General features: G+C 39.0%; 2 protein-coding genes across 2 annotated transcripts; both read left to right on the top strand.

Annotated features, from left to right (window-relative positions):
* The first annotated feature begins 2,104 nt into the window (after nt 1-2,104).
* Nucleotides 2,105-5,945, top strand: lg4h1orf210 (linkage group 4 C1orf210 homolog). Its single transcript, XM_058073686.2, has 4 exons — nt 2,105-2,190; nt 4,992-5,344; nt 5,422-5,604; nt 5,707-5,945. Exons 2-4 carry the CDS (start codon nt 5,248-5,250, stop codon nt 5,907-5,909), a joined length of 483 nt encoding a protein of 160 aa, XP_057929669.2. The 5' UTR covers nt 2,105-2,190; nt 4,992-5,247; the 3' UTR covers nt 5,910-5,945.
* Nucleotides 5,946-6,468: 523 nt separating this feature from the next.
* On the top strand, nt 6,469-23,627 carry ap1m3 (adaptor related protein complex 1 subunit mu 3). Its single transcript, XM_058073270.2, has 12 exons — nt 6,469-6,771; nt 10,414-10,570; nt 11,285-11,352; nt 11,727-11,857; nt 13,989-14,136; nt 14,367-14,493; nt 16,861-17,003; nt 17,189-17,260; nt 17,513-17,671; nt 19,216-19,341; nt 19,608-19,683; nt 21,621-23,627. The coding sequence occupies exons 1-12, from the start codon at nt 6,730-6,732 to the stop codon at nt 21,641-21,643; spliced, it is 1,272 nt and encodes a 423-aa protein (XP_057929253.1). The 5' UTR covers nt 6,469-6,729; the 3' UTR covers nt 21,644-23,627.
* Nucleotides 23,628-25,329: the final 1,702 nt, after the last annotated feature.

Below are 25,329 nucleotides of genomic sequence, written 5' to 3'. Positions count from 1 at the left end.
AAACTGAAAGAAATGCTAACAATGTGAAGCTGTCGGATTTTAGATTTACACAAAGTTGCCTACAAACGACTATGGATGTGTTTGAGTCTTGCTGGGATTACTAAAGATCACATTGTGACTCGTGTGTTATAAAGCTCGAAGAAGTGTGTCTTTCTATTGTTCTGTACAGTGTGACACGTGTTGCCGTTTCCTTCTTCTAGAGGACGAAGCAAACCTTCCCTATCTTTCTCACAGAGTTGGCCATGGCCTCAGACCTCTACCATCTCTTTGAGAAGATAAATAGCCAACATCCCATGGTAGAAAATATGGAAATCCCCCGTACACTCTCCCCCACACCTGCTGCAAAACATCTTGAAGTTGTTTACAAATGTTTGGACATTACCTCATACCTCACAGAGGCTGTCTACAACAATTTGATTTAGGTTTTTTTTTAGTTTATGTGTTCACCGGGCATATTTCACTAATTCACTATAACACTAAGCACAGATGCTGGTAGCTTTGCATTAATTGCCTTACATTTAATTGGTTTTAGCATCTTTAATGAAGAAAATGTATCCATTTTTCACAACATTTGGATACACTTGTAGATTTTCTACCACAGCTCCTCATCTCCTTATGCAGTATCATGCGTATGTATCCCATTACGTTTTCAGTGAGTAAAGAAAATAAAAGAAATGATGACTCCCTTATGAGTTCTTACTATCTGCTTCGTTCAGATGAGGCATCATTTGTCATCCTTGTCCCAAACCTCAAGATACACAGTTGAAGCATCCTGAAAGACATTGGGAAAAAGGAAGAGTAAGGGAGGGAGAGCACTATAGACAGCATCGCCCAGGGTCCAGGAAGTGGCCCTATTGTTTTCAGGGTCGCCTCGTTTTTCCTTTCAGAGCCACCCGGCGTCTGTTGTGTCCCCAATGGCTGTTGATCTCAAACAAACAAAACTTGTTGTTGCACGATGTGTATTGCACACACTCATCTATGGTACTTTAGTCTCAATTAGTTAAAACTGGGGTGTCCAAACTTTTGAAAACATGAAGGACAAAAGGATGCAAGGGCCACTTTTGACATTTCAACAATATGTGCAAAATATCTAAATAAATGTTAGAAATAGGTGAAAAATTGTATTATAGGAACTTCAGTCTTTGCTTTGTCTTCCCATTTTTTCCAATTTTTTTTTGTAGTATTAGGACTATCTTTCAATAATATTTGTAAATTTTATTTTTGGGATAGGCTCCAGCACCCCTCACGACCCTTGTGAGGAAAAAGCGGTAGAAAATGAATGAATGAATGAATTTTATTTTTGTAGTATTAGGACTGTCTTCCAATAATATTTGTAAATTTTATTTTTGTAGTATTAGGACTGTCTTCCAATAATATTTGTAAATTTTATTTTTGTAGTATTAGGACTGTCTTCCAATAATATTTTTATTTTATTTGCATAAAATAACTTTCCCCCCAACCTAATAAAAAAATACAACTTTATTTTGTTTGTCGTAATATTATGACTTTTTAAAACTATTTTTTTCTTTGCTATTTCAACTTTATGCTTGTAAAATTACGTTACTTTACAAAATATTCTCATTAAAATGCAACTTTTTTTTGTCTTAATATTTTTTTCTGTTGTTTTAAATGCTTAAAATATTTGTTTCATTTTAACTTTCTTGAAGTACTCACAACTTTATTCTCATAATATAACTCTATCTACTTTAAGCCACTAAAACAGTGCTTCTCAAATAGTGGGGCGGGCCCCCTTGGGGGGTGTCGGTAACTGAGGCCAGAGGCTTTCATTTCAATGCAGACCTACCAATATGTACAAATGTATGCAATTATGCAACATGCAATTTGACTCTTGAATACGCTTGTATGCTCTCCATTTTGTTGCATTTGCATTTTTAAGTTCAGTTAAGTACAGTACAGATAAATGAATAAATATCTATAAATATAATAAACGCAAAAAAAATGTCTGGACTGACCAGATCAAAAAACAGCAGGTGAGCGGGAGCACACCTTAGTCCCCATGTTACTCATTAACAGCGCTTCACAGGGAAGTAGCTGCAGGCCACGCCTCTCTCAACCTTTGCACAATGTTTGTCCGTTTTACAAGCCGAAAAATGGAGTGAATGTGAAACCTGAGAGCCGGCTTACCTCGCATCATTTCTTTCCGGCAGGATGAGAATTCCAAGTGATCAGGTAAGACGACTTGGAAACAGCAGAGCTTGAAAGTTAATCATTCCAGTGAAATTACTATAAATTAATATAATGCTACTTTAAGCTTGCTTAAAACATTGCGTGACTTTACATTCCAGTTCCTGAGTTATTTAGTTTTTTAAATTGAATTTTAAAATGTTAAACCTACAAGTACTGGAACTAAACTACAGTTGAACCAATGTCATATTTGGTCATAATGCAGGTGACGCAGGGTGGTGTTTTACTGCCTCGTGATTGGTGCTGACAGGCAAAAACAAAGGTTTCCATTTGTTTTTAATATCCAAGTTAACTATATTAACCATATTATTTTGAATAGATGTTTAAATTGGAGTTGACTGTGTGAGATTGTCCTTGGGGGGGAAAAAATGCCACTGTCAGGATGAAAATACTTGGACTTGGCAGCGGGATAAGATGGGAAAGGGGAGTCCTGTTTTGCTGCTCAGTGAAGTTCAGGGGTGAGGGTCGGCTGGGGGATGTATTAGCTGTGATGTTTGACAATATACAATTGCAGCTGCACAGAGAGAGAGAGAGAGACGGTGTCAGCTCTGATAAGCAATATTTGTGATGTGAAATGCATGTTTAATTGCCATCATATTTTGGAGAATAATGCAGTGCACAGCTAAAAAGATTATATACTAGCATTATATACCATTTTCAGAATGTTATCAGGATGTTTCATACTGTTTGATGGCAGAAAGAAAGAATATTTTCAACACCCCGGCCATCATTAGTTACACAAAAATGACTCCCATCTCAAAACACATCCCAACACTAATAGACATTTGTAGACAAATACAGAACTGTAGGCTTTTCACATACTTGTACATATACTGTACAAACATATGTGTCGAGTGCAAACAAATCTGGACTTCATATCTTCTCTCTTCCTCTAGTCTTCTAACGTCTGGCGTGTGGCTCTTTTGTGCTTTGCCTTTGTGTGGACAGAACAGGAAGAGACAAATGTGCCCCTGTTGGTTTGTTTACAGCCAAGCCTACCGAGGAGAATAGCTGGAGAGGACCAGAGGAAAAAGGCCTAATGGCTGGTAGAGCATTCATGCTATGAAAAATTATCTTGGAGTTATTTGGAGATACTCTATTTTCATTTCAAAAGTAAACAAAATGACTTACAGAAACATCACGTCAAAACTTTGGCAGATAGACTATAATGCTGATTTATTGACGTGTCTGAGAAAATGCTCCTTTTGCGTGAAGAACCCGAAAGAGACAAAGCCTCCCTGCTGAATGTGAAATCACTGCATGAACATAAACAGAGCTTGTTGGCCTGCATCCTGACAGCGAGCCAACATAAAGACTTGCAGTATGCAAATATCATCCAAAGCACCAGAAACCATATGTAAAGGGGTTTTCTTGTCCTAACAACACTGACAGTGGTGTCCAGATCTGGAAAATGTGCATCATCAGGAACCGAATGTTGAAAATATACATCCCAGTGATGACAGCTATATTAACATTTACACATGAATTCCTAATGTCGGACCAGAGGCTTATTAATTACACCAGTAATTACCTTCAGTGCCATTCTCAGACAGCCATAATACTTACAGTATCTCATAGTGGTAGACAAAATTTTTGTACCTTTGTGCTGTCATTTCCGAGCACCAGTGTACTGTATATGCCACACCAACTAAATTTAAAGAGAAAAAAAATGGTACCGTATCTTCTGCAGCATAAGGTACATCGGATTATAAGGTGCAGTGTTAATTACGGGGTCTATTTGTGTACTTAACACATACACAAGGCAGACCGTATTATAAGGTGCATGCTAAAACATACAGTCTAGTGAGTTTAGTTGAGTTTAGTTCACTTTATGGTAATATTTAACAATACACTCACCTTATTTTTGGTGAACTTCTCCCCAAAATCCATCAAAGTTCTCATCTTCTATATATGAATTGAGCAAATGAACAATTTGGCCATCAAAAATGCCGGGTTCCCTCTCATCATTGTCGGACAACAGTTCAAACCCAAGCATCCGCAATCCATTCACATATGGTGGCAGAATGTAATGTTGTATGTAATGTTCTCTGATTGGTTTATCACTACCAGCATACGTACTGAATGTAATAATTACTGTTCTCTAATAGGTTTATCGCTGCTAGCCTGTATTACGTCCCTGTGTCAGCGGGTAATGGTCCAACTATTAATGAAGTGTTGTGCTTACCAAAAGCACAACAACATTTGTACAGATTTTGGAACTCAAAATCGATACAAAAAACGAATACATAAAAAGGCAGCATAATCGTAACGACATAACAGTAAACATATTTAAGAAACTGTGTGCGTGTTTCTGCAATTCTATTATTTTATAAACGCTATCAACATAAAGTAGCTCTTGTCTTATGTGGTGAAGGGAAGTCGTAGCACACACACAATAAAATATGTTCACACAAACAATGTCGGGGTTGTGCGAGTATTTATCATGACCTAAGGAAAAAGGTTACACTGTATGCGAGCCTTCCTGTTTGGGGACACACTTTTCCTGTTGTGGTTCTTATCCTCTGGAGCTCCTGACAACTCAAACTCAATTAGGATTTCTGAATGCAAGGAATCTGTGCACACTTCAAACTAAGTGAAATATTTAGGTAATTGCATTTGACACAGTTATGAAAAATGTATTTACTTGCACACATAATTCAGAAGAATTGCATTTGGTTCCCAGTTTGGGACAGGAACACCCCCTCTTTCTTGAAATGATGTCTTAGTAAAGATGCATGGCAAGGTTAATGATTTTATCTCCACTAATTTTGTTTTATGCTCCTCAGCCTGATTAAAACAAGAGGACGTGTTACTCAGATGTGGAAAAACTCTACACTCAAGAGTGTACTGTGACTCAACGTTGCCCTCTACTGGAATTTTTTGGTTACAACACCCACTACTTCCCTCGTCTCAGAAGATGCAGCATCTCATACAGTGTGTTTGACCTATTGAAGAACTGCAAAATCTAGCCCTAGATACAACAGTGACTGTCAGCTTGGACATGGGGATATTGTTATGCAATATAATAACATACAATAACATATGCTAGAAATTGAGTCTAAAAAGGGAAGACAAGACAAAAGACGGATGGACGCATTGTCAAATAGCACATTAACCACAGCTACAGAAGCTCCAAATGGTGAGCGAACTTTATCAAGTCATGTTGTTTTTATTTAGGATCATTCAAATCATTATTTATTTGTTATTCTTTCTCAGACACAAGGAAGTCCAGCTCTCACAGATGGGAGTTCCTGGTGGCTGTCCTGGCCACCGCCATCTTGCTCTCCATTATCATGGCCGTCGTGGCTAAGTGTCAAGTGATCAGGCGCTACCTGGCCAGCTACCGGCACACTCCGCTCAGAGAGGAAGACGCACATAACCAGTGTGAGCAATCGTCAGGTCAGTCCTCTATGCGGTCTTTACCTTACATGACATTACCTTAACACTGCATGGAGTCAGCCATGGCATGTCAGACATGACATAGCAGTGGTCTGTGTTCAGGCCTGGAAGTGGAGTTTGACATGCATGGGGAGCGTATAATGAACCCTCACCTTCCTGTATGTGCTGAAGATGATGACGGCTTCATTGAGGACAACTACATCCCAGCAAGTGAAAGAGAGAGAGCTCAAAGAGAAGCAGAAGACATGGAGGGCACAGAGGAAGAAATGGATGAAATGGATGAAACTGAATTCAATGTGGTTTAGAAAGAGTGGCATCCTCTGCCACATAAACAATTGAACTGCCGACCTATAGTCACTCCCGCTTTTCAACAAAAAATCTTAATGTATTTGGTTACAATTGTTACATAATTTATTGTATCATATTGCCATTAAAAATATATGAATAAGAAATATATGTCTATGTTTTTGTGTGGAGGAGCTGCTCATGCTGACCGTTCACCTTGCCATCGCGAGAACAATACTTATTCATTGTGATTTCTCACAAAAAAAAGCCCATGAAGCGTTCGGGATCCTTTGAGGCCATCCAATTGATGGGAGCGCACTGCCAGTCTACTCTGCAAGGGGCTGTCAACAGAGTAAACACAGCAAGTCAAGCTGAAATAAGCAGGAGTAACCACTTCCCAAGAGTTGGAACACGTGCCTTCACAGTAAAATCAAATTCTCCGTTGTAAGTTGACGTTTAACGTTTTTCAGAAACTGCTTCAAATAGCACCGTAGTACAAATCTGCTCCAATATGCCTTATAATTTCTTTCATTTAAATGAAAAATGAGTGGTGCAAGTACAACTATTGAAAACTAAACGCTACTGAATTTGTAACTAGCTTAAGATGCATGATTAGCAACTATATACCGGAAGTTAGTTTTTTGTCACAACGGTTAGCTTGACACTTTTATGCGGAAGCGCTGTAAAACGACTGGGGCAGAGACTGGAGGAGAGGAGGAAGGATGATGATGGGAGCTAAAATTATTCCACACAAGTGACCCACTTCCAACTGCATATCCGCTCGTTAGAAGCCTGGTTCTTGTACTTGGATTTGTTTTTTTTTTTTTATCACCAACGACAATGTCGGCGTCAGCGATATTTGTTCTGGACCTGAAGGGGAAGGTAAGTTTGTTTGGACTTGTTGGGGCAAGTTGAAGATGAGCTAAAAACACCTGCTCAATGAAATACATATGTTTAAGTTCTGCATGTCTCATGAATAATATAATAGTTATTGTATGCCCTTGCAAAATAAAGAGTACTTTCTGTCTTCAATAAAGACAGACGTGTCAGGAAGAGAGAGAACTTGACAAACAGGTTCTGCTAGCCAGAGAGAGGACCTGTTCTGAGCAGCCATGCCGCTTATTCTGCCCACCTAATGTGTCATATGGCAAAGTTTCTAACTAAATATTGAAGCTTAATATAGCATTCTGATGAATGACCATCATAGTTAGTGACTAAACTAAGATTATTGTTTTGACAATGCTAGGCTTCTCAAATGGCAAAAAGTTGACTTAGAAGATCTTTTTTTGTCAAAACAAATGTGATATATTGTAACTTGTTTTGTGTCACAAGTATATTTTTTCCCTTGAAAACAATGCACAAAATTGATCAAATCTACAGACTTGCAACGATAATAATATATTTTTTTAATTGTACAACTTTGACACTGTTGGTTTGTTTGTGTCACTGATAGTGGTTGACTTGATTAATTGATTCAAATGCGACTCAGGCCTTATTTGTATGTGGATATAAATCCAATATGTATGTGATGCGCTGCAGTAGGAACGGCTGAGTCGCATATATCTGACCTATTCATCAAAAGACATGTAATGTCCTTACCGAGACTTTGATAAAGTTAAGCAAGTTCCACACAAACCGCCATATCCAAAATGCATGCGCTCTTGTGTACTTAATCTGCTGTGCAGGATCCTTTGGTTAAGGAAATATTGACTCCTGTTACACAAAATCCTTGAAATTTACACAAACACACAGAGGAGCGCAAAATGCTGTAATCTTTACTTCCCTAAACACACTGAAATAGATGTGATCCGCATCACTTCCCACATACTTAGTGCTCACATCAACAAGTCACATATTTTTGGTAATATGAAAGACATCAAAAAAAAGAACATCTGAATTGGGCATCATACCCTGCAGTGTGAATGTTTGTCCACTGTGAGTGCTGTGTTGAATGTAACGTCACAGTCATCAGACTCAAGCAGATAGGGGTCAAACATGTTGCATAAATGCACTGTTCTTGGCTGCACGGTGGACTAGTGGTTAGCATGTTGGCCATATAGTCAGGAATTCTGGAAGTGGTTTGAGCATGCTGGAGTTTGACTGACAACAGCACCCAAAAAATAATAAAAAAACAAATATTTCTAAAAAAAAATGCCATGGTTCAGTTACAATCAAGTTGCAAGTATTGATCGCCCAAGTCAACTGCAGGCTACTAGGAGGGTGGAACTTAAACTGTTGTTTACAAAACATTCTTATGCTACACCCCCATTGAAAAACAGCAGAGTGAAACGTTGAAGGAAACATCCATTCATGCTGACTTCCTTTTGCCCAACTTCAGGATGCTTCCTTTTGGGCTTTTGGGCTTTTTACACCCTGGACGGATTACAAGGCAGACTACACGTAACTAAACGTAGACTAAACATAGACAATCATTCACACTCACTTTTATGACAACGAACCATATAATAAACACAGACGGTTTCTGTATTTCTGTCAGAAACGCATATTTTTAGATGTATATGCTGTCAATGCAGCGGAAAAACTACTCAATTAAATCTGTCTACACCTAGCTTCATTTATTTGAGGACAGTAAAAGAAATTGGCAAAGATATGTATGCACTTGCTAAAAACATAGCAGTAAAAAACGAACAAGCCCTCATAATCTGGATTTTTGATTGCACAGATCAAAGGTTCCTGCTTTCTGTCGTTGCTCGAGGGCAAGTCAGTAATGTCGGTATCATCACCTTCAGTCCTCCCCACACGCTCTCTTTTCTGACCAAATCTCTTCCCCACTTCCTTACCCCCTTCTATTGGAGATCCTGGGCTGCAGGCTGCACTGTGCTGGCACCCGCTGTGAAAACTGAAATGTCAGGCTATTGGAATCGGCACAACCCCATTTGTTCCCACTGTCTTCTTATTGCATTTTTAATGAGTGGGTCTGTTCAAACCAAAGCTTGGAGTTGTAATGAGCTGGGGGATCATCTCATTGCCAGGGGCAGTATAGTGGGAGTGAAACACACTCAGGACTTCGTGAATTCCAGTTTACAGTCATGTTAGTGGCATAGTTCTTACATAGTTTTACTTACTTACTATATAAACTGGACAGGTCTCTCTGTTTGTCCTCGGAACAACCCTGCCTCATTCATTTTGCCGATGTGCATACACGGACACTCCGATCATCACATCTAGATCTTTATTAGTAAATAAACGTAAAGAAAACAATAAGTGTATATTCTTATCACTACACTCAATGTAAATCAACATTGGTGCAAAACATAAACTCACTTATTGGTTCATATAATGGACATAAATGATGGGCACCTCCATAATTGGAGCAGGGCTCTCAGTGTGCTCTCCGTACTGCCCAGGCGTTCAAAACCTTAGGTGTTGTCTTTGAACGCAACCCTTCCATGCTTGTTGTAACATGATTAAAAGTGTGATTCAAATGTTTTCAGAACTAATATCAGTCAAATGTGTGCTATTTGTTTTAGCTTCATTTAAAGTGGAGAGTTTAGGGTACTTCATTTATTTGTCCCGGTGTACTTTCCCAGAATTGGGAAGTCATTCTCCTGTTCCCAGGCAGTGTTACAGTTCCTTTTGATGTAAAGAATTGTCCTTTTCTCATTCTCCTTCTCTTGTGACCCCAAACTATCTGCCTTGTAGTTTTAGACCTCTCTTACAGAAGCTGAGCAGTGACCTGTTCTTTCATTCATTCTCTTTTCCGCTCCAGACTACATTACTTTCCTGGTATTTCGTTTTGTATTTATTTCCTTTACTCTTTGTTGCGTCTACCCCCCATGTGACCCCTGTGCAACACAGCCTCATCTATTACAAAAATGGGACAGTGTCTGCGATCCCTCAAGCATTGGAGCTTTGATCATTTTGTGGTACTTCTGGTACTTTGTATGTCCACAATACAACCAAAATCCAGACTCACTGAATGTGTATCAGTTCTTACAAAGGTAAAAACAGACGTTTTTTTTCTGTGAAACTTTCTTTTGGTAGAATCCAGAATATTGAGTGTACACAGTGCATGTGGTTGATGTTTGGTTTGGTCGTCTATTTCTAACATGCTAGATGCTGTATCCATCTTTGGTTGTCAATGAGGAAACAAAGCTTGCAAAGAACACTGTAATATCATCAGACTTATGATTAGCATTTGGCATTTCAACAGATATGCAGTTTTAAAAGTAATGTAATATTTTTCAGATATTGGAAAATAATATTGTATAAAATCATAATTCCAAATTGATCAATATTCCCAAGAATACATTCACATACAGTAAATCGGGCATAGATGTAAATGTAAATTTTTTTGGTCTGTTTTTGAGATGAACTTTGATCATCTCGTCTGTCCCGAGTTGAGTGCTCTTAGTAAGCATGTGGTTACTGAAGCACCTTAAAGCTTGAGTGCTCAGATCTACGTATAACCTCAACCAAGGTTGTAAATATTTCATAACTCTATTGTGCCTCTCTCACGGTGTCCTCTGCCTGTATATTTTCATTTTTATGTGATGCATTCAGGTCTTGATCTGCCGTAACTACATGGGAAACATGGATATGAATGAGATTGACCACTTCATGCCGATTTTAATGAAGCGAGAGGAAGAAGCAGAGATGACTCCGCTGGTCACCCATGGCTCATCGCACTTTCTGTGGATCAAGCACAACAATCTTTACTGTATCCAAGGAAAAATAATATTTCACATCAGTGCTTTGTTAAAAGGGATTTTAGTTGGAAAAGAATGGGTTAAGTACAAAATGGAACTCAAGTATGCTTTGGTTTAGCTTCACGACATTGTGTAGCTAAACCTTTTTTAATGCAAATGATTTAAAGGGGACCTATTATGCTAATTTCCGGTCTTTTGTATTCAGTTGTGGACTCCTGTAGAGCAGCTACACACAATAACCCAAACAGAAAGCTTTTTAGATCTTCCAGAATTTGCACCTATTCCAGCTGCATTTCCTTGGATTTCCAAAACGGCCTTAATTTATTCCAACCCACGACCACTCCCATATAAAGAAGTCTGGATTACTCTCTGAAGCTAACTTCTTTCAGGGCTCACTTCCAAATGTGCAAACCTCATTATCAGAAACTTTGGCATTGTTTAGCACAATAATACAACATTTATAGGTCAGAAAAATGGAAAAAAGCATAATAGGTCCCCTTTAACAGTCAAACCTCATGAAATATTATTAATTCAGCATGGTATTTTGCTTGTAAGTGTTATTCCCAGTGCACTACATTAGGCATCAGAGCCATTATACTTCCCTGTGGCCATGTTCCCAATTGCTTTAATTTAATTGCAGCTTTCAAATGTTATGTGCTATGAAATTGTCTGTGCACTTCTACGTCCTAGATGAACAATTATTTCTTAACAGACCCCTTTTTCAGTGGTGGCCATGACCAAAAAGAATGCAAATGCTGCTCTGGTGTACTCCTTCCTTTATAGAATTGTCCAGGTTTGTATCTTTTCAACATCAAGTAGAATTTGCCATTAGAACTGAACCGCTCAGCCCCTTTTCTGGGATTGAAATAAGTAATAAAAAAATAAAAAGCACAATTGGTGGTTTACACTTTCAACCAGTATGATTGTGTTTGTTTAGTGTTGTACCATGCAATATTTCATTTCAGCTAACATCATATAAGTTAACAATGCACAGCTAGGGGTTCATAAACAATACATTATTAAACAGAGTGCCCTTTCTTTAAATGTATTTAGATATGGATTTCAGCACCACTTAAAGAAAAGAAAACCTTAATGCTGACCTAAAAATTTTTTTTTGCTTTTAGAATTGTTTGTGTGCGCACTGTGCTGACTTAATTCTGCGTATAGGTGTTTCAGGAATACTTTAAGGAGCTGGAGGAGGAGAGTATCCGTGACAACTTTGTGACTGTTTATGAACTGATGGACGAAATCATGGATTTTGGATTCCCACAAACAACTGACAGCAAGATTCTTCAAGAGTAAGAAAAGCACATTCTAATTATAACTGCATTATAAATTGCAAAACATCGGTAGGCATGTTCACTTATCTCTTTGGTTCACAATTTATATTATCTATATGTATTACTATAATTGTAAAACTATAAAAGCGTGTTTTGTAGTAACATTTTTGGCTTTCTGGAATTGGATTTACATTATTTTTAATGGGAAAAATTGATTTGGTTAACGTCCTTTTTTGTTAAAGTCCGACCTCCTGGAATGAATAATGACGCTAACCAAGGTTCCACTGTATTTTGAAACCTAACCTGCCTAGCTTACATATCCTTGAAGGGACTTAATCCTCAAAGTCATCCAAGATAAGGAGAAATTCTGCTTCCTAATACATGTACCCCTTTGTATGTGTTCCATGTTGTGGGTTGTTTCTGCTTTTGTCGCTGCATCCTGTGTGGTCTTTAAGTTTGATCTAAAAAAAAACAAAAGCGACGCCTTTGTTTCCACAAGCCGATAACACAAGTGAGTCAGGTGTATGAGCGCATCATGGTGTGGGGATGCATGAGTGCTGCCAGCACAGGGAGCTCCTGTTAATTGAAAGAAACCCAAATTCCAACATGTACTGTGACATTCTGAAGCAGAACACGATCCCCCTCATTAGGAAACTGGGCCAAATGGTGGTTTTCCAACATGATAACGACCCCAAACACACCTCCCAGATGACAGCTGTCTGGCTGAGTAAGCTCAATGTGAAGCTGATGGCTTGGCCGTTTGGTTCAGGTCTCCTGCAGGGTTTCCTCTAGCTGAATGTGGGGAAGCGCAAGGTGTCTAACATCCACCACTCATTGAGTTGTGGATTCGAGTAATAAGCTGGGCAACCTGCCCAAGTTTAGGCAGTACAAGATAAAAGTGGTTGTCAAAGTAAATATTGACACACAATACTTACTGTTGACTGTTACTAACTTTGTTGTTACTAGCTTCGTTTTGGCAATAATAGCTGTGTTTGAATGTACCCTGGAGTTGTGATGCCATTGTTGATTAGTGAAAAGTCACTTAGTTTATGGTGCATTAGTTCTGTTGATTATTTTCCACTAAGTGACGCATAACTAATGACTTAAGCTGCATTAATAATGGAGCTTTATCCAGGGACTAAATGGACTGCGGCAGCTGCAGTGACTCCTCCTGAAGCATGCACTCACTGTTCACAGGGTTGTTTCTGTTTTCTTACACTCAAAGAGCCAATTCTGTCCAATTAAAGGCTTTGTTTGTGCCACAGCTAGCCTATAGTACCACAGCAACAAGTCTTATATGCATCACTTTTGTTCAACAATGTCAACATTTGTTGGAAAAAACATTTGGTCCTATGTTTGTAGCTACAAGCTTGAATATTTAGATTATTTGATATTGATTGCATCTCTCAAGAGGACTGATGAACATCCTGTTGACAATGGTATTTTCAACATTATGTGGGCCCAATGACACCTACAGTTAGAAACACTTGAGACTGTTAGACTCAAAAGCACCGCTCTCATGTCTCTGTTGTGCACACAAACATGCACATAGAAACTACTTTGTGGTTTCTGACCTTTTCATGCCCTGACCACAAAAACAAGCTTTTACTTGCATCATATAGCACATTCTGTCTGGTGACAGTAAATGTATGAAAGTTTGTGAATCAGTGATGTGAATGTCACTAAAATAATGGGTGTGCATGCATGTTTTTGACACCTATTATTATGCTAATCTGGGAGTACGCTGCCAACTTCCCCTTCAAGTCATTAGCATTTCTGAGCAATATCGGGGCACAGTCGAACAATCAGCAAAAAGAAAGCAACCACACATCGACCCCAGAGCTACCTGTCAGTGCCTTTGATCTCTCAAAAAGTCTTGACTTTTTGTGTCAAGACACATGCAATACACATGTGTATTGTATAAATATGTAAATCTGCATGTAGGATGAACAGAATAAGTTTTTCCCCCACTCGTACATGCATACTGTAGCGTCTTTTATACACTTGAAGATGCTGAGCTCCAAATTATTATTTCTATTCAAGAAGAATATTCAATAAGGTGATTACATTTTAATCAGAGCTGCAACCCACTAGGTTGTTCTGCATGGTTACTGGCCAAGTGTTAATAGTTTTTCTTTGTTTATTTTAGGTACATTACCCAGCAAGGTCACAAGCTCGAGCTCGGGGCCGTTCGACCTCCTGCTACTGTCACCAATGCTGTGTCTTGGAGGTCAGAGGGCATCAAGTACAGGAAGAATGAAGTTTTTATGGATGTGATTGAGTCAGTAAATCTACTGGTGAGGACATGTTTTTTTTATTTTCATTAAATGTGTGTTTCTGGGTTTAAAACTTTGAGGTTGCGTTTTCTCCCTGTGCCTGTGTATACAGTGGGGGGAAAATAACTTTTATGACCCAGTGATGCATTTTAAGATTACTCCCACAAAGACATGGTCCAGAATTTCTTGGTTGATTTGGGTATTTTGGTGTTTAATAATATGCAATGTATTACAATATGTTATTCTTACAGGTAAGCGCCACTGGCAGTGTCCTCCGAAGTGAAATAGTGGGTTCCATTAAGCTCAAAGTGATCCTTTCAGGGATGCCTGAACTCAGACTGGGCCTCAATGACAAAGTGCTGTTTGAAATCACAGGGAGTAAGTAAAACCTCTTGGCATTCCTATTGAACTCGCCCTCTATGTAAATGCCTTTCAGTTGTAACTCCCATCGTCCTTGCAACGCTGCGTTCACAGTTAACTTTCTCTGTGACGCTATGCGTTTTTCCTGTATTTCTAGCTTTAGCCACGTTCCCTTGATGTCTTTTTACGCTCAACTTAATCCTCCCACCAATCAACAGTCATGAAAATAAAAAAGTGCATTGGGATTGCCCAAAATATTCTGCTCGGACGTGTTTTGCTAATAAGACACATGTGAAAAAATAATAATTAATGTAAATGATCAATGATAACAATGATGACACTGAAAAATTAAACAAGAAACAGAATATTGATGCGCATATTTATCTTCATGTTTTCACTGTACTGTATTGCTGCCAGCTCACATAATTCATCATTAAACACTGCCCTCTTCTGGATGAGGCTTAGAAAGACAGGAAGCTCAGTCATATTAACATATTAACAGTACTGTCAGGATAATAAAATAAAATAATAAAGCAAGTTCTGTATCTGTCAGGCATGTCTTATCCTTGCAATATGTTTTTTTTTTTTAACTACCAAAAAATGATCTGGTTGCTAGGAGTTTTTGTGGTCGTCTTAGGTTTTACAGTAAAAAGTTCCGAGATTTAGCAACATTTGTTGAGTCAAATGTGGAATATCATTGTAGACAATGCAATGTTTTTCTGGTTATTCCGTTGCTGTATTAGTATTATGAAAATATATGGGACCAGGTGAGAGGAACTACAAATCATAACCACAGGGGATACTGTAACATTTTCATCCCTCCCCTGACTTGTGCTCACATGTACAGGCTCGTTCCATGGCCCCGTAGGACCTTGCAGGGACAAAATGTCTCAAATGACCTTTCATTCTAGTATTTGGCAGAATATTCAATGTCTGTGAGGGTAAGTGATGGACACAAACACATCGGGTGGAACAGAGAAAGAGTGAGAATCAATTCAAAAGTGTTGCTACGATTTGCTTGAGCTCCCAGAGAAGATGATCGCAGACAATTCTGTCACATATTAGACAGGTTGCACATACAGTATGCTTGCAAAAAACTAAGCAAAATCAGCGATTGAAAACATGCACACCAACACAGCATGCATGCCTGTACACATGTACACATTCTTCTTTAAAAATAGGTGTAGCATGTTTTAGCTGACTTTGAATAGTGGATTTAGCTGAAGACCCACTGGCCCACAGTCATTACAGCAGTTTTCCACCACTCAGCACCCGCCATTAACCACAGCAGAGGAGAACACTGGGCTTATTTCTAGTTGAGTATGGATGGCACCATTAAAGAGGTCACTTTTTAACAGCATTTTGCAGTAATCCTGCACTTTTAATTTACTCTTGAGAGACAGTGTCTTTACAAGAAGACACAGTCTGCAGATTTTTGTCGATCACAACCTTTCAGATTCGGTTGATCAGCAGAAAATGTCAATTTATTTATCCTCTGTAACAGTGACGTGCGTTGAGGTTCATGGCTGGTGAGGCACTGACCCTTTTGGAGTTTTTTTTTATGTTAATATGGGTTGCTCATTACTAAGATAATAAGAAGAGGAGTCTTTACAATGCTGCAGATTACAAAACAGTGGAAAAGGGTAGAAACAAACCTCCTGATTAAAGATGAGAGTTTAAAACTTTTTTTGTATATACCAATAGCCACATAACAATACTCTGTGTGCTTTGAAAAATCTATAAAAATAATCCAAATGGCCAGTACTGAGAGGGACGGCTTTTGACAAATTGCTGGAATTGACATATATTGACATATATTGCTCAATATTCCCAAGACTTTATTGAATGTTTGTTAGAAAGATATCCAAAAAGGATATTGGATTTTTGAGACAACAACAATTATGCAGTTAGTGTGAGCGATATGAATATACACTATATAAACCAATGTCAGTGGGTAGCTTGTGGCTTTCAGTGTATTGATGTCAGAGAGCTGGTCTCATTGTTATGGAACTTGGATTGCTGTGATGGAAATTGGTCACACTGCCTCATATACAGTGGCACATTTGGAATATTAAAAAACCTATTCTTCTGAATATTGCTGAGTCAGTATTATTGTACAGCTAGTGACAGTATTTCTGATACAAATGTGTTCTGTGTCAAGACTGTCGACAGCTAAATAATAACAATCGATATAAGTAAGGCAGATGGTGGCACACTGTTATAATATTTCGGTTAGTTGGCAAGTTTACTTTTCTGACTGTGTACTTGTGTATCTGTGAGAAAGACAAAGGTGCCAAATAGTTCTTTGATTACCTCGACCTTGTTTTGATTCTGACTTTTTTTTGTGCATTGTGTGTTCATGTGTATTGTGTGTGTGTGTCTCAGGAGACAAGAGTAAAACCGTGGAGCTGGAGGACGTGAAGTTTCATCAGTGTGTCCGTCTGTCGCGGTTCCAGAATGACCGGACAATTTCTTTCATTCCCCCTGACGGCGAGAGCGAGCTCATGTCCTACCGTCTTAACACAACAGTGAGCAAACAAACATACACACATCGGTCGTAGTGCATTAATGTACCGCATTCATCATGTCAAGCACATATTTTCAACAATGCATACTATCATCTTTTTTTTCAAATTGGTAATGTGTGTTGTGATGCTGTTCAGCTCTGTACGTACCCCTCTAACCTTGTCCAATCTTTCTTTCCCTGTGACAGGTGAAGCCACTCATATGGATCGAGAGCGTGATAGAGAGGTTCTCCCACAGCCGTATCGAGATCAAGGTGAAGGTAATGACAAATGATGCACAAGCATGAACACAAACATTACTCAGGTTTTATCCACTCACTAGTAGTCCCTCCTTTTGAAACCTTGTCAGTATTTGCTACAAAACCTCAACGGCATAGAAAATTAATGGATTGGTGGGATATGACACCATTTGTTTGGCATAGGGACAGCCGTACTGGAATGTGTGTATATGTCATTTACATGGTCCCCTCATCTGTAATGATTTTTGGGATGCCCTGTGTTTTCTGTCGCAGGCTCGGAGTCAGTTTAAGAGCCGGTCGACTGCCAACAATGTGTCCATTTTTGTGCCAGTGCCCAATGATGCGGACTCACCAAAGTTCAAGACCAGCATGGGCAGCGCCAAGTGGATGCCCGAGAAGAACGTGGTGCTGTGGAACATCAAATCTTTTCCTGTTAGTGCGGGACGTGATCATCTTTCATTCTTTAAAGTATATTATGTGCATTTAGAAGCAAAGTGTGAGATCACAGAGAATTATCTTGACATACACTAGGAATTTAAACATGGAAATGTTCTCATTGTTAATAGTCTTTTAATGAGGTTGACACATTATGCTCAGGAGTGCTATACAGTACAAGTCTGGGTTGCAGTGTTATGAGCTCGCCTTGGTTCATTTGCTTCAAGTTGACTTGGTTATGTGCCCACAAATTGAATGAGGTCACGTGAGCGAATGAATATACTGAATGAGTAGGTTTCTTTTTTTCGTCTGATGGTACAAGTCCAATCATTTAGGAAACAGGAGTGTGAGGTAGCTTTCTGATTGTGCAGCAGTCCAACAGTACACAGGATCTTAACCAAAACTGGGTTTCACGTGACATAACATCCAGTTGTTGTCAGCTTGTGAGGCTTGCTGGCTAGCTTCTATCAGCCTGGGAAATAGTGCGTAAAATCTGGTTGAAAATTGGTCATGGAGCTACAACGATGAAGCGAAACGAATGTAAAGAATGTATTCATACACACAATAATTTGGTGTAAAAATGCAAATTGACATACAGGGTCAAGCATAATGATCTGACACATTTCTAGGTTAAATAAAAGTCAAATAAAGTAAAGAAACAAAGTGTTTTTATTTTCGAAAAGTACATATAATGCCATTCTGTTTCATTATGTTTTAAAAATTAAATCAGTTCTGGCGGTGTGAGGTCGGCCAGTTGATTTTCGTTTCAATGCAGATCCAGTATCGGAAGTTGGTAACCCATAACAAGATGGTGTTTCGAGCTGGTACATTTCTACCAAGATTGTGCAAATGTTGTGTTGCAATTTGTTTTGATAAACGTTTCCACAATAAAAGCGCGATGCTCACCAGTCCAATTCAAGGCAGAAACTGAAAAAGAAACGGAAAACAACGGCATTATAAAGAAACAAAGCAAAATATTATATGGCATTATATGAAAAAAATGGCATTATATGTATTTTTCGAAAATAAAAACACTTTTTTGTTTCTTTACTTTATTTGCCTTTTATTTAACCTACAAATGTGTCAGATCATTTTGCCTGACCCTGTATTATAAGCATTATTTACATTTTTCTGATGCCATAATAGCTTTTACTACTTTTTTAAGTCTTCATGCAGTCACAAAATTGCAGTGTGTGTGTACGTGGCCGTAGCTTATGTCTGCTCACCAGGACTGCCTCGGGGTAACGTGATTGAAACCCAGCAACGCCAAGTTGTATGTGACAAATGCTTTAGCACTTAATGAAGGATGTGTCCCTTCATCAGAACACACTGATGATATTATGTACAAATGCGGATGTGGGAACAATGATTAACCAGCTTTATGGTTTGATCGCTATGGCGTGTTTAAGCTGATTCAGACACATGCCAAAGCTGATCTTTTATAATCATGAGCTGTTCCATGATGTTGCACCTTGTACTGACATCCCGGTTCAAAAACAGCTGTGACCTATCCTCTCCTTTTCTGTGTTTTGTTTGTAAAGGGTGGGAAGGAGTACCTGATGCGGGCACACTTTGGGCTACCCAGTGTGGAGAGTGAGGAGCTGGAGGCAAAAAGACCAATCACTGTTAACTTTGAAATCCCCTATTTTACAGTGTCTGGCATTCAGGTGTGTTCATTTGCGGTTTGCATCTTTTTATTAGCAAAATTGTGTAATAACAAGTGTATAATGTGCTTTGTCACTTATCACACAAAGCTAACATACATTTTTGTCTTTAAATCGGAAGCCGTTTTACCAAATCAATAGTGTCAGAATACCCCTGACTTTTCCAAAAAGTTTGGACACACCTGGAATGAAAAATCCTTATTTCAGTACTGTTTTTAAATTGACTGGCTCCATTTTGACATGTTTCGGTTATATTTTGTACTCCGTAGGTACGCTACTTGAAGATTATAGAGAAGAGTGGTTACCAGGCCTTGCCGTGGGTGCGCTACATCACACAAAGTGGAGGTGAGAACACACTTAAGTACAACAGAACCTATTCAATTCAGTTTTGTTACAGTTAGCAAACATGTTTTTTTTTAAAATAAAATGATTCCAAACTAGGGGCTGCACGGCAGTCGAGTGGTTAGCTAGGAGACCAGGGTTCAATTCCACCTTCGGCCAACTCTGTGTGGAGTTTGCATGTTCTCCTCGTGCATGCGTGGGTTTTCTCCGGGTACCCCGGTTTCCTCCCACATTCCAAAAACATGCTAGGTTAATTGCCGACTCCAAATTGTCCATAGGTATGAATGTGAGTGTGAATGGTTGTTTGTCTATATGTGTCCTGTGATTGGCTGGCGACCAGTCCAGGGTGTACCCCGCCTCTCGCCTGAAGACAGCTGGAGGATAAGCGGTAGAAAATGAATGAATGAATGATTCCAAACTACTTCAGTTTGTTGTTAAAAAACAATTATGTGATACAAAGTGTGGACACAATTAAAATACGTAATTTACCCCTAATTTGGATACTTACTGATACTCGCAGCCATGCTGAATTTTGGTCAGATGACACACTGCACTTGAAAGATACAATATATTGACGAGCCTGCTGCAAAACCCTCATCTTCATCATCAATCTCATCAGTCCGAATGAGGGACAAATGGAAATGATATGGAGATTGAAACACAGTACTTCCACGGGACCATTGCCAGAAATCATTAGGTTTCGTACCTGCCATCCACTCTACGAATAAACTCTCATACATCCATCACATCTATTACCCGACTTTGTCAAATACAAGTCAGGAGCTGCGGAGGCTGAATCGCCAACAGGCGCTTTTGTGTGGCTTTCAGAAGAAAGATTACGTTTGTAGGAGTGTCGGCGAAGGCTTATTGTTTGTGTTATCTTACTGCTGGCTGTGGCAATAAGATACCCATAGTCACATTTCACTCAACTCAACCCACACACACGGACGCTGGTTAAACCACACCTCCGTGCTGTAAAGTCAAGTTGATGACTTATTGTACAGTTAGGATAGTTTGGGTCAAACGTCAAGCAGATTGGTTTTGAGCACCTTTTTGTTTCCAGCCTGGACGGGATGTGGACATTTGGTCACCCTAGTATATATAATTTAAGAGTATTTCCATAATTTTCTTGATAATAACCAAAATATTGCGTCAATAGAGTACTGCAAGAAACAGTGCTTTTAGGCATCCCATGTAGTCGTGTTCATTGTGTTCTTCAGGAAACATACCTTTCATGGTACAATCCATCCATCCTTTTCTATGCCGCTTATCCTCATTTGGGTCGGAAGTGTATGCTGGAGTCTATCCCAGCTGACTGCAGAAACTCACCTATATTATACTGCTGACTACTAAAACATGGAAAAAGGTAGAAACAAATTACACAATATTCTGTGTGCCTTGAAAAATCATCAAAAATGTCTGAAATGTACCGGAAGGCTTTGATCATAGCCAGCACAACCATTTGGAATGTCCTGAAGAAGAATTGAACCACTGGTGTACGTCCAACAGGTACACCCAGGAAAACATCCACAATAGATTACAGAATAGAATTTGCCAATAAGGAAAGAGATCCATCCATTTTATCCATTTTATCCTCACGAGGGTCGCGGGGGTGCTGGAGCCTATCCCAGCTGTCTTCACGCTAGAGGCGGACTTTCATGGTACCAGCCACAAAAAAATAACAAACAATCCATGACTGAAGAATTACATTTACGTAGCTATTTGGTGTTTCGAATAACCATTGCCAGGAATGTCTTTCCTTTCACCTTTGTCGAAGGAAAGTAGTAATTATCGGGTATTTGATTTAGTGAGACAGTACTACAGCCAGTGTGAGTGTTAATCTTGTTTAAGGATTTGATGCTGACAATGATGGGATGTGCAGGAGTGATGACACGGACAAAAGCTGTGTGTTAATGCTCTGCTGTTACATCTCTTGGCAGATTACCAACTCCGGACAAACTAAAGGGTAAAGATGCTGTTAGACGAATGGCTGTCTGTGTGTCTTCCTCTCCGCTGCTTCTTGCTGCGGGCATGGGGCAGCAGAAAACTGTTCCATTCCATACAAAAGCATGACCCCCTCCCTTTCCTTCTGGTTAATTTTCAATGTTCAATCCTGATTTAACATTTGGTTCCAAGGGAATTTTTTAATTTTGAGAGTGCAAGCAAATTTCAGATATCTTGTACTTTTTTATGGCTCAATGGATTTACTGAGTAACAGCAAAAGATCAATTTAGTTTTTTTCTAAAAAAAGGTAATCTTGCACAGAAGTGACTTTTTTTATGCCAAGAAAAACAAATTATTACGTGTATAGTAGATCCCTGCTATCCCTGCAAATAGTCCCACCCCTAAACGGGCTCCCGATTTTGGATCAACATTTGCAATAAAAGCAACTGTTTTAATTATTAGATTAGATTCCGCTCCAGAACCCTCCTCTTATCTCTTCAATTGCCATTGCTCACACACACCATGAGATCATGTATAGGTACACACCACTAATGAATAATCAGACAATCCATGAACAGTCCTTTAGCCTAGTTATCATGCTAGTCCTAGAGCGGGAGCGGACTGACCATAGGGATTCGGCTCATCAATAATGGGCTGATTGACAGCAATTTATTTCTATATTCATTGCTGTGCCTTGCTTTGGGAAGTCATTACACGAACATGCCACTGTAGACACACAACAATTGCTGGTGTCCGCAAACACAGACAGAGGGAACATGTTGGCAGCATCACAGCCACCCCCCCTTCCCCGCATGCAGAACAAGCACTGTGCATAAGGCCCCTTGATCCATGGTGCTGGGACGGCCATTTTGTTCAAGGGAGCCATATGCGCATCAGTCAGCCAGTCCGTTTGAGGCTTTGTCACTTGTCTTCTGAACCACAAAGTCCACCCGTGCGCTAGAGGCTAGCAGGCCAGCCAAATCATTTCTCCAAGCCCGGTCGACAGAATCCACACTGCTTGTATCTTGTAATTGATCATTTAGCCATGATGCTTATTCACTTTTGCATCTCACGTCACACGACTATGGTGCGTTCAAGGACCGCAGAACAATTCTTGACGAAAAAACATTACCAGTGAAGCATGACGACATAATGTGTGGTGTATATTACCTGTATTTCCAGCTTAGGGTGAATGAGACGTGTTTTCTACTGGAAAAAAAATTGCCTATTTTCAGAGAAATAAATAAAAACAAATACAAAAGTCTGCAAATTTGATGTGTCGCAAATGTGCGGGGATCCACTGTATACTGAATTCGTACAATGCCCACCGCAAGGGATATCATGAAAACTTTTTTATAGTACTACCTGGTTGTATTTTACCACATCTATAGAGTATCTTTACGACAACCTCCATACAGTATTGTATGTTTATGCCTTAAATAAACTGTTGTGTCGTTACCACTACCACTGTGAACATAATCCCCGGTGAAGTAAACCTAAAACCAGCAAGCAAGTCAATGATTAATAAGGCATAATATTGTCTGAGACATTGAGAGTGTAGCATTACACCGCCGATGGCCACATGGAGCCTGTAACCTTGTCCTTGTGCTCCAAATCCTTTTGCAGCTTCTAAGAGAGTCTGAGTGAGTGAGTGAGTGAGTGAGGATGCAACATTTGCCATCTTTACATCTGGTGTTGCTTGGACAGGATAAAAGTCACATAGCGTAAAGTGGTTGCTTAGCGATATGTTTACACATTAGGTCTGTTTTTATGCACCAGTTTTTGCAGGTGTGTATAGTTCTTCAAAGTAATTTTCTCGTTATTATTATAAATCTGTACATGTTTCATTGAAAACTTAGTCAGGCAACATAATGTTGTGTTGTAAGACTTCAGCAACTGATGTCACTGGTTGGTATTCATTTCTTCTTCACTGTCATGTGAAGCAATGATGTATTTGGAAATAAAAGGGTTTTTGTACATTCTGGGATATTGAGTATTTTTTTTCAACACTAAATGTTGAAATTACATAGTATTATTATTATAAAACTAGATCCCCTGTGGTTTATTGTCTTGTGCCTTGGACCAATGGAGAAGATTAAGTCCCGCCTCTAACCTTTTTTTTGTGTGCCTCACAAAGAGCTTGGTGTTAACCTGTGCCAGCCCCTGCAGACCACCACTTTGTGCAGTGCGCCTCCCGTTTTTGTTGTCACTGCTGCAACAATGGGTCATTGTGTGTCCCCTCTTGCCCCGAGGTAGCATATGCAGAGTGTGATAAAGACGACTTTACTGAAAAGGATATGGAAATTACTCTCAATTGTAGTCACACCTGCACAATCTACCGTCACACAATATAGGTAGGGGGTGTACAAATTTTGGGGATTGATTAATTTAACAATACGTTGACACAGAATATATCATGACTTCGAATGAAGATCCAGAGCAGCGGGTTGCCAACCCCTGGCTTAGTATTACACTTTAATATAAAACATAGAGCTGTGAAGCTGATTGCACTGCCAGACATTGAGCCTGATTATTACCGTTATTATTACAAACAGTCAATGTTATCATACTATTCCAAAAAAGGGGGTGTTTCAGGGAAATAACATGCTGTAAGAATTTGAGAATTGAGTTCATGCACAAAAACACATGAAATTCAAACATTTAGTGTGCAATCATCACGTTTCATCAAACAGATGTTACAATTAAGTTCGAAAACGGGTCACAAACACCTCATGATTTACTACCCATGTTATGTTTGTATATATTCATATTACCATGGTGAAGATGAATATATTTTCAGTTTTATTGACCCATTTATTGGACATTCTGTACCTGTAATTCAGGTATTTTAAACCGGTCAGTCCCTTATGTCACATACTATACACTACACCCCATAAGTCTTGGTACAGTGAGGTCAATTTCTTTATTGTTGTCTTTATTGTAGACATAAAGACATAAACATTTGGGTTTGACATCAAAAAATAAGAGAACAACATTTCAGCCTTTACTTCCAGGTATTTACATTTGGATCTGATGCACAAAGTGGTGATGATGCAACTGTACAATTAAAGAAAGCATGTTTGGTGCAAGTTTAAGCTGAAAAAAAGGCCAACATGGTGACCGAAGTGCTTTTTATAAGAACTCGGCATGCATCTCTCTCCCATAGAAATAGATTCTCCACAGAAACCAGGAAGTCAAAAGGAGGTTTACGCATCCTAGGGATATTTTAACAAACACAATTCAGGTGCATTTGTGAAAATTGTGACTAGTTCATGGTGTTATATTTGTAAAAAAAAAAAAAATATATATATATATATTTTTTTTTTTTTTTCATTGAAAACAACAATTTTTTGTGTTGTTTATGTTGTGACACCATTTTTTTGACATTTTGGGTAAATATATATGGCTACATTTGTGAATTTTTACTTTTGTTTATTTTGCGGAAACTCACCTACGTATATTCTACTGCTGACTACTAAAGAATGGAAAAAGGTAAAAACAAACTATTTTTATATAGCCCAAGAACACAATATTCTGTGTGCCTTGAAAAATCAGTCAAAATCATCAAAAACGTCCGGTACCACTGGTGTACGTCCAACAGGTACACCCAAGAAAACATATAGTAGTTTATAGAATACAATTTGCCATTAAGGAAAGAGATCCATTCATTTTCTAATGCTTATCCTCACTAGTGTCGCGGGGGTG

This window comes from Doryrhamphus excisus, linkage group LG4 (genome assembly GCF_037039965.1).
Source record: "Doryrhamphus excisus strain RoL-2023G ecotype Guam linkage group LG4, RoL_Dexc_Guam_v1.1, whole genome shotgun sequence".
In the NCBI taxonomy this organism is placed as follows: domain Eukaryota; kingdom Metazoa; phylum Chordata; class Actinopteri; order Syngnathiformes; family Syngnathidae; genus Doryrhamphus; species Doryrhamphus excisus.
The sequence above is the reverse complement of the archived record's forward strand: the minus strand, read 5'-3'. Positions and strand labels throughout refer to the sequence as shown.

What these genes read in the sequence shown, in the direction of transcription:
- ap1m3 (XM_058073270.2), top strand. Translation starts at nt 6,730, where the DNA reads ATGTCGGCGTCAGCGATATTTGTTCTGGACCTGAAGGGGAAG. An exon ending in TCCTTTATAGAATTGTCCAG is followed by an intron (nt 11,353 to 11,726) that starts GTTTGTATCTTT and finishes TTCTGCGTATAG; the next exon opens with GTGTTTCAGGAATACTTTAA. An exon ending in TTACAGTGTCTGGCATTCAG is followed by an intron (nt 19,342 to 19,607) that starts GTGTGTTCATTT and finishes TGTACTCCGTAG; the next exon opens with GTACGCTACTTGAAGATTAT.
- lg4h1orf210 (XM_058073686.2), top strand. Translation starts at nt 5,248, where the DNA reads ATGCTAGAAATTGAGTCTAAAAAGGGAAGACAAGACAAAAGACGGATG. An exon ending in AGCTACAGAAGCTCCAAATG is followed by an intron (nt 5,345 to 5,421) that starts GTGAGCGAACTT and finishes ATTCTTTCTCAG; the next exon opens with ACACAAGGAAGTCCAGCTCT. An exon ending in CCAGTGTGAGCAATCGTCAG is followed by an intron (nt 5,605 to 5,706) that starts GTCAGTCCTCTA and finishes GTCTGTGTTCAG; the next exon opens with GCCTGGAAGTGGAGTTTGAC.